This window comes from Rosa chinensis, chromosome 4, assembly GCF_002994745.2.
Source record: "Rosa chinensis cultivar Old Blush chromosome 4, RchiOBHm-V2, whole genome shotgun sequence".
In the NCBI taxonomy this organism is placed as follows: domain Eukaryota; kingdom Viridiplantae; phylum Streptophyta; class Magnoliopsida; order Rosales; family Rosaceae; genus Rosa; species Rosa chinensis.
In genome coordinates, this window is record NC_037091.1 from 45,013,187 (window position 1) to 45,025,926 (window position 12,740).

Below are 12,740 nucleotides of genomic sequence, written 5' to 3' on the forward strand. Positions count from 1 at the left end.
ATGAAACTTTGAAGTCTTTTGTAAATCGATGGCAGGCGGCTACTGCTAAGTGCCGGGACCTTAATAAGGAACTGGCTGAGCTGGCTTTCAGGAGGGGCTTAAGGCGCGGAGAATTTCTCTACGGGATCAACCATAATCCTCCAGCTAGCTACGATGAGCTGATGGCCACTGCCATCAGACATGCTCAGGCCGAATTCGAGACTTACGGGGACAACCCCAGACCGGAGCTAAGATTCTCCTCACCGACCTCGACTGTCAGGGATGAAACACGAAAGAGGGAGTGGGTCTATAGCCATGATAGGTCACCCCATACCTCGAACAAAAAAAGCAAAGAGTCCTCGTCCAGGTCAAACAGTTACGGGACCACCCACCCTCACCGGGAGCCGAGGGCACAGCAGGCCCCACGGACACCACCACCACCCCGGTATGAGGTGTTCACAATCCTCAACGCTTCATACGAGACTATTTGGAACGAAAACAAGGATGAGATACCGGGACCACCCCCGAAGAAATTCCCGAAGAGTAAACTTACCCAGCAGGATACCGGAAAGTTCTGCACTTATCATGAGGATGCCGGACATAATACCAATCTCTGCATTGCTTTAAAAAATACAATCGAGTCCCTCATCCAGAGGGGCAAGCTTCAACGATACCTACCTGCTAAGGAGATAGGAGCTATAGACGTGTACGGCCAGATCTTCACGATCCACGGTGGGGCCCGAAAGAGTTGCCCCCCCAGGGGAGGAAACGAAATTCTAGTTTCGGCCGTCCGGAAGTTTCCAACTTCCACAAGGCTCCGCAGTAGGACGGTGGCACCGGATGGACATCGGTGACATTCCTGCAGGAGGAGGAGGCCGACCTAAGGATGCCCCATGATGATCCCTTCCTAATCACGCTCCAAATGGACCATTATATAATGTCCCGGGTGCTCGTGGACACCGGGGCCTCAGTTAGCGTATTATTTCGCGATGCATACAAAGCTTTGAACAGAGGAAGGTCCAAGCTGTCACAGGATAATGAGCCCCTCATTAGTTTTTCAGGATATATCGTCCAACCACTCGGATCAGATTACCTATCGATCACGATCGGCGAAAGTCCGAATTGTTCAATCATCAAAACAGAGTTCATCGTAGTGGACTGCGTCTCAGCCTACAATGCTATCCTGGGCCGTCCGACACTCTGGCGTCTGAAAACCTTCATAGCAGGTCACATGTTGATGATGAAAGTACCAACCCCGGCCGGCACTGCTACAATCAGGGGTGATCAGGCCGCCGCGAGGAAGTGCTATTCTCTAACAGTATCACGCGGTAAGGGAAAGTCTGAAATGTTGCACGTAGCTACTAACCCTCTGCTGGACAGGTACGAGGATCCCAAAGCCGATACCGACTCCAACGATGAACGGCCCGGTGCCGTAGAAGACATTGAAGAGGTGGTCCTATCAAAGCAGTTCCCGGACAGGACTGTTAGGATTGGTACAAGGCTGTCTCCAGTTGTCAGGGAAGGATTGATCTCGTTTCTCCGATCTAACACATCTGCATTCGCCTGGTCCTATGAGGACATGCCAGGTATACCGCCAGAGATAGCCACGCACAATCTTAGTATTGTTCCTTACTCAACACCGGTAAGACAAAAGCGAAGGGCCTTCACACAAGATAAGTACCGGGCTATCCAGGTTGAGGTAAAGAAGCTGATCGCCATCAACTTTATCAGGGAAGTAACATACCCCCGGTGGTTAGCCAACGTGGTAATGGTACCAAAGAAATCCCCGGGATCATGGCGCATGTGTGTGGACTACACAAACCTCAATCGGGCATGCCCTAAGGATAGCTTCCCGTTCCCGCGAATTGATCAATTAATCGACTCCACTGCTGGGTACCGATTACTCAGTTTCATGGATGCGTTCAGTGGGTACAACCAAATTCGAATGAACCCGGCAGACGAGGAGCACACTGCCTTTACCAGAGACAAAGGTCTCTATTGCTACCAGGTCATGCCTTTCGGGTTAAAGAATGCAGGCGCCACTTATCAGCGACTTGTCAACTCCATGTTTGAGGAGGTTATCGGTACTATCATGGAGGTATACGTGGACGACATGCTGGTAAAAAGTTTAACTCTGGAGGATCATGTAGCCAACTTGTCAATCGTCTTCACCATCATATTGTGCAATGGGATGCGGCTTAACCCACAGAAGTGCATCTTCGGGGTCGAGGTAGGAAAGTTTCTCGGGTACATCATTAGCCATAGGGGAATTGAGGCCAATCTAGAGAAGGTGCAGGCTATATTAGACATGGTGTCCCCAACCTACAGGAACGAGGTCCAATCTCTTGTAGGCAAAGTGGCCGCCCTGTCAAGATTCATCTCCAGGCTGACGGAAAAGTGTACTCCTTTCTTCAAATTGCTAAAAACCCAGCACGTCGAGTTGATAGCCTGGACAGCGGAGCACGAGGCTGCTTTCCTTGGCTTGAAGTCATACTTGTCAGAGGTACCTCTACTCTACAAACCTGTTCCCGGAGAGATGCTCTACGTATAGCTGGCGGCATCGTCAACGGCTGTGAGCTCAGTTCTGATTAGGAAGGACTCCGATTGTGAGTACCCAGTGTACTACGCTGGAAAAGGTTACACTGGTGCAGAATCTAGGTACCCGGACATTGAAAGAGTGGCACTGGCTCTCCTGGTATCAGCCCGGAAGCTCAGACATTACTTCCAGGCACACTCGATCACCGTTTTCACTAATCACCCATTGAGGCAGGTTTTACAAAAACCAGAGGTATCGGGCAGGTTAATTAAATGGGCCATCGAGCTGGGGGAGTTCGATATCAAATACCAACCCCGGACAGCCATCAAAGGCCAGGCAGCGGCAGATTTTATTTCAGAATCAATCCCCTCCAATAACCCAAACCAGGAATCACCTGAACCACTAGCCGCAGATCCACCTCCGCCAAGCACTTGGCGATTATACGTTGATGGAGCATCCAACAAGAAAACCAGCGGAGCCGGTATCCTGCTAATTAGCCCGGACGAGCAAGTCTACGAGTACGCCCTCAAATTTGCCTTCAAAGCATCCAACAATGCCGCAGAGTACGAGGCACTTATAGCAGGTCTGCAGATCGCCCGGGAGCTAGGGGTGCAGCACCTTAGTATCTTCAGTGATTCTCAGTTAGTCGTAAACCAGGTCAGCGGTAACTTCGAGGCAAAGGAGCCCCACATGTCCTCCTACCAGCCTTGGCCCGGGCATTAGTTCAAAGGTTTACCTCATACATTTTTACCCAAATATCGAGGGCAGAAAACGACAAGGCAGACGCCCTTGCAAAGCTCGCATCAACTTCTCCAAACCCTACCTTTGGGGCCACCAAGGTCGAAATACTCGCTAGCCCTAGCACTTCTAAAACGGTGTCAGAAATATTTGCGGTGGATCACATAGCTTCATGGATGGACCCAATTTTGAAATACATGGTCGACGGCCTAACACCGGATGATAAGGTTGAGGCCAGAAGACTACAGCTAAGGTCAGCTCGATACACGATCATGAATGGAAAACTGTACAGAAGGGGGCATTGCTTTCCCAACCTGAAGTGTGTAACACCGGAGGAAGGTCACAAAATAATGAAGGACATTCACGCTGGTGTATGTGGTAACCATGCCGGAGCCCGATCTCTTGCACACAAGACCCTAAGGGCAGGATACTTCTGGCCAACCATGTCGGCCCTGGCCCAAACAATATCCAGTTCTTGCCACAAATGCCAAATGTATGCAAATATCCCAAGGGCACGGCCCATCGCCCTTTCCATCCTCCTTGCACCATGGCCGTTTTGTCAGTGGGGTTTGGACCTGATTGGTAAACTTCCCACAACAGTGGGATAGTTCAAATACGCCATTGTTGCTGTGGACTACCAAACAAAGTGGGTGGAGGCAGAACCTCTCGTCGCCATCACCACGGAAAAGGTCAAAAGCTTCCTATGGAAGAACATCTACTGCAGGTTTGGAGTCCCGGATACCATAGTCACGGACAATGGTACCCAGTTTGACAATGACGAGTTGAGGGCTTACACACAGAACCTAGGCACTAGGATCCTCTATGCTTCCCCGGCTCACCCCCAGACCAACGGTCAGGTCGAAGCTGTCAACAAGATAATCAAGAAAATACTGAAAAAGAAGCTTGACGAAGCCAAGGGTATTTGGGCTGCTAAACTCCCGGAGGTGTTGTGGGCTATCAGGACCACGGCAGCGGAGGCTACCGGAGAGACCCCTTTCTGCATGGCTTTTGGATCAGAAGCAGTACTCCCTATTGAAACCCAAATCCAGAGTCCCCGGATCGAATACTTCGATGCGGGTACCAACTCACAGGGCCTACACCTCGATGCTGATTTACTCGAGGAACGAAGAGATGTGGCACACATGCATAACTTGGCAAACAAGCAGAGGATAGCTTGTTACTACGATACCAAGGTACAGTCCCGGACATTAAAATTAGGGGACTGGGTCATGAAGCAAGTCTACCCAGAGCCCCGGGGACTGGATCCATCCTGGACAGGCCCTTACGAGATCATTGAAGAGGTAGGTCCCGCAACCTTTTTCATCCGGGACATGAACGGGGTTGTTTCCAGGCATCCATGGAATACCCAGCGCCTGCGGTATTACTACAAGTAGCTCCGGGAGCATCTTGTCCTAGCTTTTGCTTTTTGAACATACAGCTATGGCAAGCTACCCATCGGGTACTCATTCTGTATTTAACCACCGTGTGGTATTTGATTGGAAAAATGAATTATTCAGACCATTTCTAGCAATTTTTTTACCTACCCCGGACATTCCCGGACATAGCTATTGTCAGTTACTCTATTCCGGTAATAAGTGATGCAAACAAATGCTTAAGGGTACGAAAATCCTAGAAATTTTAATTCCTTTCCAATTCCCATTCAAATTCAGGATGTTCCCATTCACAAAAAGCCTGGACTACCAGACAGAATTAGACAATTGCTCAAACGGATAATAAAAAAAAAAAAGAGAATTTTATTTACAACCGCTCGCCACCGGTACTCTGGGACCCTCCGACACCAGACTTGGCCGCCGCCTCCCGATCTTTCTTCTTTTTCTCCAGGAGACCCCGCCTGAATTTAGCTTCATCTAAATACCCGGCCGCCACCCACTCCTTGAATTTCATGATAACAGCCTTATCTTGGGCAGCAGCCAGCATAGCGATAAGCGCTTCCGAGGACTTGTACTCCTCCACGACCTCGTGCCTCTCCACGGGAAGGCGATCCTCCAGGTGGTCTGCCTTCTCCTTCCATGACACGGCAGACTCTGTAGCTCTTTTCTTGGAGTCCTGGGCATTTTTTACCTCTTCCCGCGCCTCAGAGACTTCACCCTCAAGCTCTGCGATCCGCTGCTTAGCGGCGGCCATCTCAGCCTTCAATGAGTCCCTCTGCTTCTCCAGCTTGGCCTTCTCGCCGTGAAGATACTTCACCTGCCCGGAGAGATTGCTAACCTCTTCCTTCAGATGAGTATCTTCCTCGCTGGCGTCAATGGCGTACACATTGAAGAGTGCCTACAAAAACACCAATTAAAACGTATATAACAATAAAAATCGTTTGCAGAAAATGAAACAAGACGTACCCGCATCATGGATTCCCAGGCAAGACGGCGATTCTCCAGAGGCGTATTATCCTTGGCTCGAACCCGGTCTAGGTCGATATCCTTCAGGTCACCAAGCATGGACCGCACGAACTTTTCATCGGCAACCCCGTACTCGCTCAGCAGCTGCTTGATGGGCTACTTGGGGATTACCGGAATCGGAGGAGATAGCAAGCCAAGCGAAGGCGACGACTCTGGTCCCGGGTTATGTTTCTTCTGCCTCTCCTGGATGAAGCTAAATTCAGGCGAGGTCTTCTGGAGAAAAAGAAGAAAGATTGGGAGGCGGCGGTCAAGTCTGGTGCCGGTGGGTCCCAGAGTACCGGTGGCGAGCGGTAGTAAATTAATTTTTTTTTTTTTTTTTTTTTTGTGGAAATTACTAGTTTGAACATTTGTCTAATTCCTGTGTCTGGTAGTCCAAGCATTTTGTGAATGGAAATTTCTTGAATTTGAATGGGAATTGGAAAGGAATTAAAATTTCTAGGATTTCGTACCTTGAGCATTTGTTTGCATCACTTATTACCGGAATAGAGTAACTGAAAATAGCTATGTCCGGGAATGTCCGGGGTAGGTAAATAAAATGCTAGAAATGGTCTGAATAATTCATTTTTCCATTCAAATACTACATGTTGGTTAAATACAGAATGAGTACCCGATGGGTAGCTTACCATAGCTGTATGGTCAAAAAGCAAAAGCTAGGACAAGATGCTCCCGGAGCTACTTGTAATAGTACCGCAGGCGCTGGGTATTCCATGGATGCCTGGAAACGACCCCGTTCATGTCACGGATGAAAAAGGTTGCGGGGCCTACTTCTTCAATGATCTCGTAAGGGCCTGTCCAGGATGGATCCAGTCCCCGGGGTTCTGGGTAGACTTGCTTCATGACCCAGTCCCCCAACTTCAGTGTCCGGGATTGTACCTTGGCATCGTAATAACGGGCTATCCTCCGCTTGTTTGCCAAGTTATGCATGTGTGCCACATCCCTTCATTCCTCGAGTAAATCAGCATCGAGGTGTAGGCCTTCGGAGTTGGTACCCGCATCGAAGTATTTGATGCGGGGACTCTGGATTTGTGTTTCAATAGGGAGTACTGCTTCTGATCCGAAAGCCATGCAGAAGGGGGTCTCTCCGGTGGCCTCCGTTGCTGTGGTCCTGATGGCCCACAACACCTCCGAGAGTTTAGCAGCCCAAAGACCCTTGGCTTCGTCCAGCTTCTTTTTCAGTATTTTCTTGATTATCTTGTTGACAGCTTCGACCTGACCGTTGGTCTGGGGGTGAGCCGGGGAAGCATAGAGGATCTTAGTGCCCAGGTTCTTTGTGTAAGCCCTCAACTCATCATTGTCAAACTGGGTACCATTGTCCGTGACTATGGTGTCCGGGACTCCAAACCTGCAGTAGATGTTCTTCCATAGGAAGTTTTTGACCTTTTCCGTGGTGATGGCGACGAGAGGTTCTGCCTCCACCCACTTTGTTTGGTAGTCCACAGCGACAATGGCGTATTTGAACTGTCCCACTGCTGTGGGAAGTTTACCAATCAAGTCCAAACCCCACTGACAGAACGGCCATGGTGCAAGGAGGATGGAGAGGGAAATGGGTGGTGCCCTTGGGATATTTGCATACATTTGGCATTTGTGGCAAGAACTGGATATTGTTTGGGCCAGGGCCGACATGGTTGGCCAGAAATATCCTGCCCTTAGGGTCTTGTGTGCAAGAGATCGGGCTCCGGCATGGTTACCACATACACCAGCGTGAATGTCCTTCATTACTTTGTGACCTTCCTCCGGTGTTACACACTTCAGGTTAGGAAAGCAGTGACCTCTTCTGTACAATTTTCCATTCATGATCGTGTATCGAGCTGACCTTAACTGTAGTCTTCTGGCCTCGACCTTATCGTCCGGTGCCTGGCCGTCGACCATGTATTTCAAAATTGGGTCCATCCATGAAGCTGTGTGGTCCACCGTAAATATTTCTGACACCGTTTTAGAAGTGCTAGGTCTTTCGAGTATTTCGACCTTAGTGGCCCCATAGGTAGGACTTGGAGAATTTGATGCAAGCTTAGCAAGGGCATCTGCCTTGTCGTTTTCTGCCCTCGGTATTTGGGTAAAAATGTAGGAGGTAAACCTCTGAACTAATGCCCGGGCTAAGGCCTGGTAAGAGGACATGTGGGGCTCCTTTGCCTCGAAGTTACCGCATACCTGGTTTACGACTAACTGAGAATCATTGAAGATACTAAGGTGCTGCACCCCTAGTTCCCGGGCGATCTGCAGACCTGCTATGAGTGCCTCGTACTCTGCGGCATTGTTGGATGCTTTGAAGGCAAATTTGAGGGCGTACTCGTAGACTTGATCGTCCGGGCTAATTAGCATGATACCGGCTCCACTGGTTTTCTTGTTGGACGCGCCATCGACGTATAATTGCCAAGTGCCTGGCGGAGGTGGATCTGCGGCTAGTGGTTCAGGTGATTCCAGGGGCAGGTTATGGGGGGGAATTGACTCGGAAATAAAATCTACCGCTGCCTGGCCCTTAATAGCTGTCCGGGGCTGGTACTTGATATCGAACTCCCCCAGCTCGATGGCCCATTTAATTAACCTGCCCGATGTCTCTGGTTTCTGCAAAACCTGCCTCAATGGGTGATTAGTGAAAACGGTGATTGAGTGCGCTTGGAAGTAATGTCTAAGCTTCCGGGCTGATACCAGGAGGGCCAGTGCCACTTTTTCAATGTCCGGGTACCTGGATTCTGCACCAGTGTAACCTTTTCCAGCGTAGTACACTGGGTACTCGCAATCGGAGTCCTTCCTAATAAGAACTGAGCTCACAGCTGTTGACGATGCCGCCAGATATATGTAGAGCAATTCTCCTGGAACAGGTTTGTAGAGTAGAGGTACCTCTGACAAGTATGCCTTCAAGCCAAGAAAAGCAGCCTTGTGCTCCGCTGTCCAGGCTATTACCTCGACGTGCTGGGTTTTTAGCAATTTGAAGAAAGGAGTACACTTGTCCGTCAGCCTGGAGATGAATCTTGATAGGGCGACCACCTTGCCTGTAAGAGATTGGACCTCGTTTCGGTAGGTTGGGGACACCATGTCTAATATAGCCTGTACCTTCTCCGGATTGGCCTCAATTCCCCTGTGGCTAATGATGTACCAGAGAAACTTTCCTACCTCGACCCCGAAGATGCACTTCTGTGGGTTAAGTCGCATACCATTGCGCAATATGATGGTGAAGACGATTGATAAGTTGGTTACGTGATCCTCCGGAGTTAGACTTTTTACCAGCATGTCGTCCACATATACCTCCATGATAGTACCGATAACTTCCTCAAACATGGAGTTGACCAGTCGCTGATAAGTGGCACCTGAATTCTTTAACCCAAAAGGCATGACCTGGTAGCAATAAAGTCCTTTGTCTGTGGTAAAGGCAGTGTGCTCCTCGTCTGCCGCATTCATTCGAATTTGGTTGTATCCACTGAACGCATCCATGAAACTGAGTAACCGGTACCCAGCAGTGGAGTCGATTAATTGGTCAATTCGCGGGAGCGGGAAGCTATCTTTAGGGCACGCTCGGTTGAGGTTGGTGTAGTCCACACACATGCGCCATGATCCCGGAGATTTCTTTGGTACCATGACCACGTTGGCTAACCACCGGGGGTATGTTACTTCTCTGACAAATTTGATGGCCATCAACTTCTTTACTTCAACCTGGATAGCCCGGTACTTATCGTGTGTGAAGGCCCTTCGTTTTTGTCTTACCGGTGTCGAGTAAGGAACAATACTAAGATTGTGCGTGGCTATCTCCGTCGGTATACCAGGCATGTCCTCATATGACCAGGCGAATGCAGATGTGTTAGAGCGGAGAAACGAGATCAACCCTTCCCTGACAACCGGAGACAGCCTAGTACCAATCTTAACAGTCCTGTCCGGGAACTGCTCTGATAGCACCACCTCTTCAATGTCTTCTACGGCACTGGGCCGTTCGTCGGAATCGGTATCATCTCTAAGATCTTCGTACTTGTCTGTCAGAGGGTTAGTAGCTACGTGCAACATTTCAGACTTTCCCTTACCACGAGATACAGTCAAAGAATAACATTTCCTCGCAGCGGCCTGATCACCCCGGATCGTAGCAGTGCCGGCCGGGGTGGGCACTTTCATCATCAGCATGTGACCTGCAATGAAGGTTTTCAGACGCCAGAGTGCCGGTCGACCCAGGATAGCATTATAGGATGAGACGCAGTCCACCACGATGAACTCTGTTTTGATGGTTGAACAATTTGGACTTTCTCCTATCGTGATCGATAAGTAATCTGATCTGAGTGGTTGGATGATATCTCCTGAAAAACTAATGAGGGGCTCACTATCTTGTGACAGCTTGGCTCTTCCTCTGTTCAAAGCTTTGTATGCATCGCGAAATATTACGCTAACTAAGGCCCCAGTGTCTACGAGCACCCTGGACATTATATAATGGTCTATTTGAAGCGTGATTAGGAAGAGATCATCATGGGGCATCTTCAGATTGGCTTCCTCCTCCTGCAGGAATGTCACCGATGTCCACCCGGTGCCACAGTCTTGGTGCGGGGCCTTGTGGAAGTTGAAAACTTCCGGACGGCCGAAACTAGAATTTCGTTTCTTCCTCAGGGGAGGCAACTCTTTCGGGCCCCCACCGTGGATCGTGAAGATCTGGCCGTATACGTCTACAGCTCCTATCTCCTTAGCAGGTAGGTATCATTTAAGCTTGCCCTTCTGGATGAGGGACTCGATTGTATTTTTTAAAGCAACGCAGAGATTGGTATTGTGTCCGGCATCCTCATGATAAGTGCAGAATTTTCCTGTATCCTGCTGGGTAAGTTTACTCTTCGGGAACTTCCTTGGGGGTGGTCCCGGAATCTCACCCTTGTTTTCGTTCCAAATAGTCTCGTATGAAGCGTTGAGGATTGTGAATACCTCATACCGGGGCGGTGGTGGTGTCCTGGGGGCCTGTTGTACCCTCGGCTCCCGGTGAGGGTGAGTGGTCCCGTAACTGTTAGACCTGGATGAGGACTCTTTGCCTCTTTTGTTTGAGGTATGGGGTGACTTGTCATGACTATGGACCCACTCCCTCTTTCGTGGCTCATCCCTGACCTTCGAGGCCGGTGTGGAAAATCTTAGCTCCGGTCTGGGTGTGTCTCTGTACGTTTCGAATTCGGCCTGGGCGTGTCTGATGGCAGTGGCCATCAGCTCGTCGTAGTTAGCTGGAGGATTATGGTTGATCCCGTAGATAAATTCTTTGCACCTTAAGCCCCTCCTGAAAGCCAGCTCAGCCAGTTCCTTATTAAGGTCCCGGCAATTAGCGGTAGCCGCCTGCCATCGATTTACAAAAGACTTCAAAGTTTCATCTTCTCCCTGATGGACCTTTAACAGGCCCTTTGGTGTGTGTATCCCGTCGGTGCGTAAGATGAATCGAGCTACAAACTTGTCAGCTAACTCCTTAAAATTCCCTACAGAACCGACCGGCAGTTCATAGAACCAGCTCAAAGCCTCCCCTGACAAGGTCTCCTGGAACATATTACAACACACTTCATCCGTATATCCCTTGGCGCTTGTTTGTGATCGGAAAGCCTGTAGATGCTGGTAGGGGTCTCCAACTCCCGTATAGTCAATCTTCAGTGGTTTCGATGTATTCGCTCGAATGGCTCCTCTAACCTGTTGGGTGAAAGGGCCCGGGCGGTCCTCGTAAGTCGTCATAGCTCTCCAGGTGTCTCTATTTTCTGTGGCCTGTACCCTTGCCTGCAGGGCATGCAAAGAGTTGCTCATTTGCACTAGTAATGTCGTGTTAGCATCGGTTACCGGTGGGATATTGTGAACTGGCTGTGGTAACGGTTGTTGTGGCAGATGCCTCAAGCTTTCCGGGTTAAGTCTACTGGTATCTGGGTTATCCGTTGACCGCCCTCCGCAGAAGGTGTTGGGGCGGTGCTGGGGCCTCCTGTTGTCGGGGCGGTGTTCACACCTGTTGCTAGGGAGGATGCTCTAGCCAGGGCTTGGGTTAGTGCCTCGTTGTGCTGGTGCCTCCTGTCCAGTGCTCGGGCCAGCGCTGTGTTTTCATCTTCCAAATCCTGCATTCTCTGTTGCACAAGGCGGTTTGTTTCCCTATCGGTACTCCTTTGTTCCCCATCGATCCTGGATTGTTCCCTGAAGGTTGCAATCTCAGCTCGCATAGACTCCAACTCTGATACCGGAGTCACTTGATCCGGGACTATCGGGTCCAAGGATCCGAGACCATGCATTGATCCTTGAACACTTGGCACTTCTGCTGAGGAAGTTCCCGGAGTGAATATCAGTGCCCGGGAGACACTTCTACCCTCTCCTGCCACTTCTGGCTCATCCATCATACGTACCCCTATCTGGCGCGCCAATGTTTCTGGTGGCTTTCTCTGGGTACCTCACACAGAATGCTATACCGTCTGGGGTACCGATCCAACTCCCGTATCCTGTATCAAGAACGCAACGTTAGAGGGGTAAACCGTACCGGACGGTGTACACCTCTCCAATGTCTGAGTGAGAAACTAATAGTTGTATATTAAGTAAATAGTGGACAAAGGAGTTATTACCCGTAAAAGGTGGTTGTGCCAATGTCTTTATACTCGACCATGGGAAAGGAGTCTCCCCTAGCTTCGATGTGGGACACAGGTTGTTCTTTTGATGCCATATCAGCCCTCTTGTTGTGTAAATAGATGGGCTGTGCTGGCCTTGTCCCGGGCCCTGGGTGCCCGGGGTGGCATCCCATATGGGCCCGGCCATGGTGGGTCGTGAACCCGGCCCATGGCATAGTACCTGAGAGTACCGATGGGGCCCAGCCGATAGTGCCAAACTTAGTTGAGACTTACCCAGTGTGTACACGAAGGAGTAATGGTAACGACACAGTTAAATTTTTGTATGAGGACTAATTTGTTTTCGTATGCTCAGTACTCTATATGCTGCAGGAAATCTAGCATTTATGTGTTTCGCCCAAACATGGTTATTTACCCTAGATGTTATAGGAAAACATATTGTATTGATCTCCTAGTTATGTATAGAATCTTTGCTAAGCAAGACGATTGTACATGTAATCCTCTATATATAGAGACTCCTATTATCTATGAAATAGATTT

At 49.6% G+C, this 12,740-nt stretch overlaps 2 protein-coding genes across 2 annotated transcripts; both read right to left on the minus strand.

Moving 5' to 3' along the window:
* Positions 1–5,011: 5,011 nt before the first annotated feature.
* On the minus strand, positions 5,012–10,071 carry LOC121052853. The gene is made up of 4 exons (XM_040518762.1): positions 9,004–10,071; positions 8,722–8,913; positions 7,366–8,580; positions 5,012–5,542 (listed from the first exon to the last, which is right to left on the minus strand). Exons 1-4 carry the CDS (start codon positions 10,069–10,071, stop codon positions 5,012–5,014), a joined length of 3,006 nt encoding a protein of 1,001 aa, XP_040374696.1.
* A 267-nt stretch (positions 10,072–10,338) lies between these two features.
* Positions 10,339–11,337, minus strand: LOC121052854. Its single transcript, XM_040518763.1, has one exon. It carries the CDS (start codon positions 11,335–11,337, stop codon positions 10,339–10,341), a length of 999 nt encoding a protein of 332 aa, XP_040374697.1.
* Between the last annotated feature and the right edge of the window lie 1,403 nt (positions 11,338–12,740).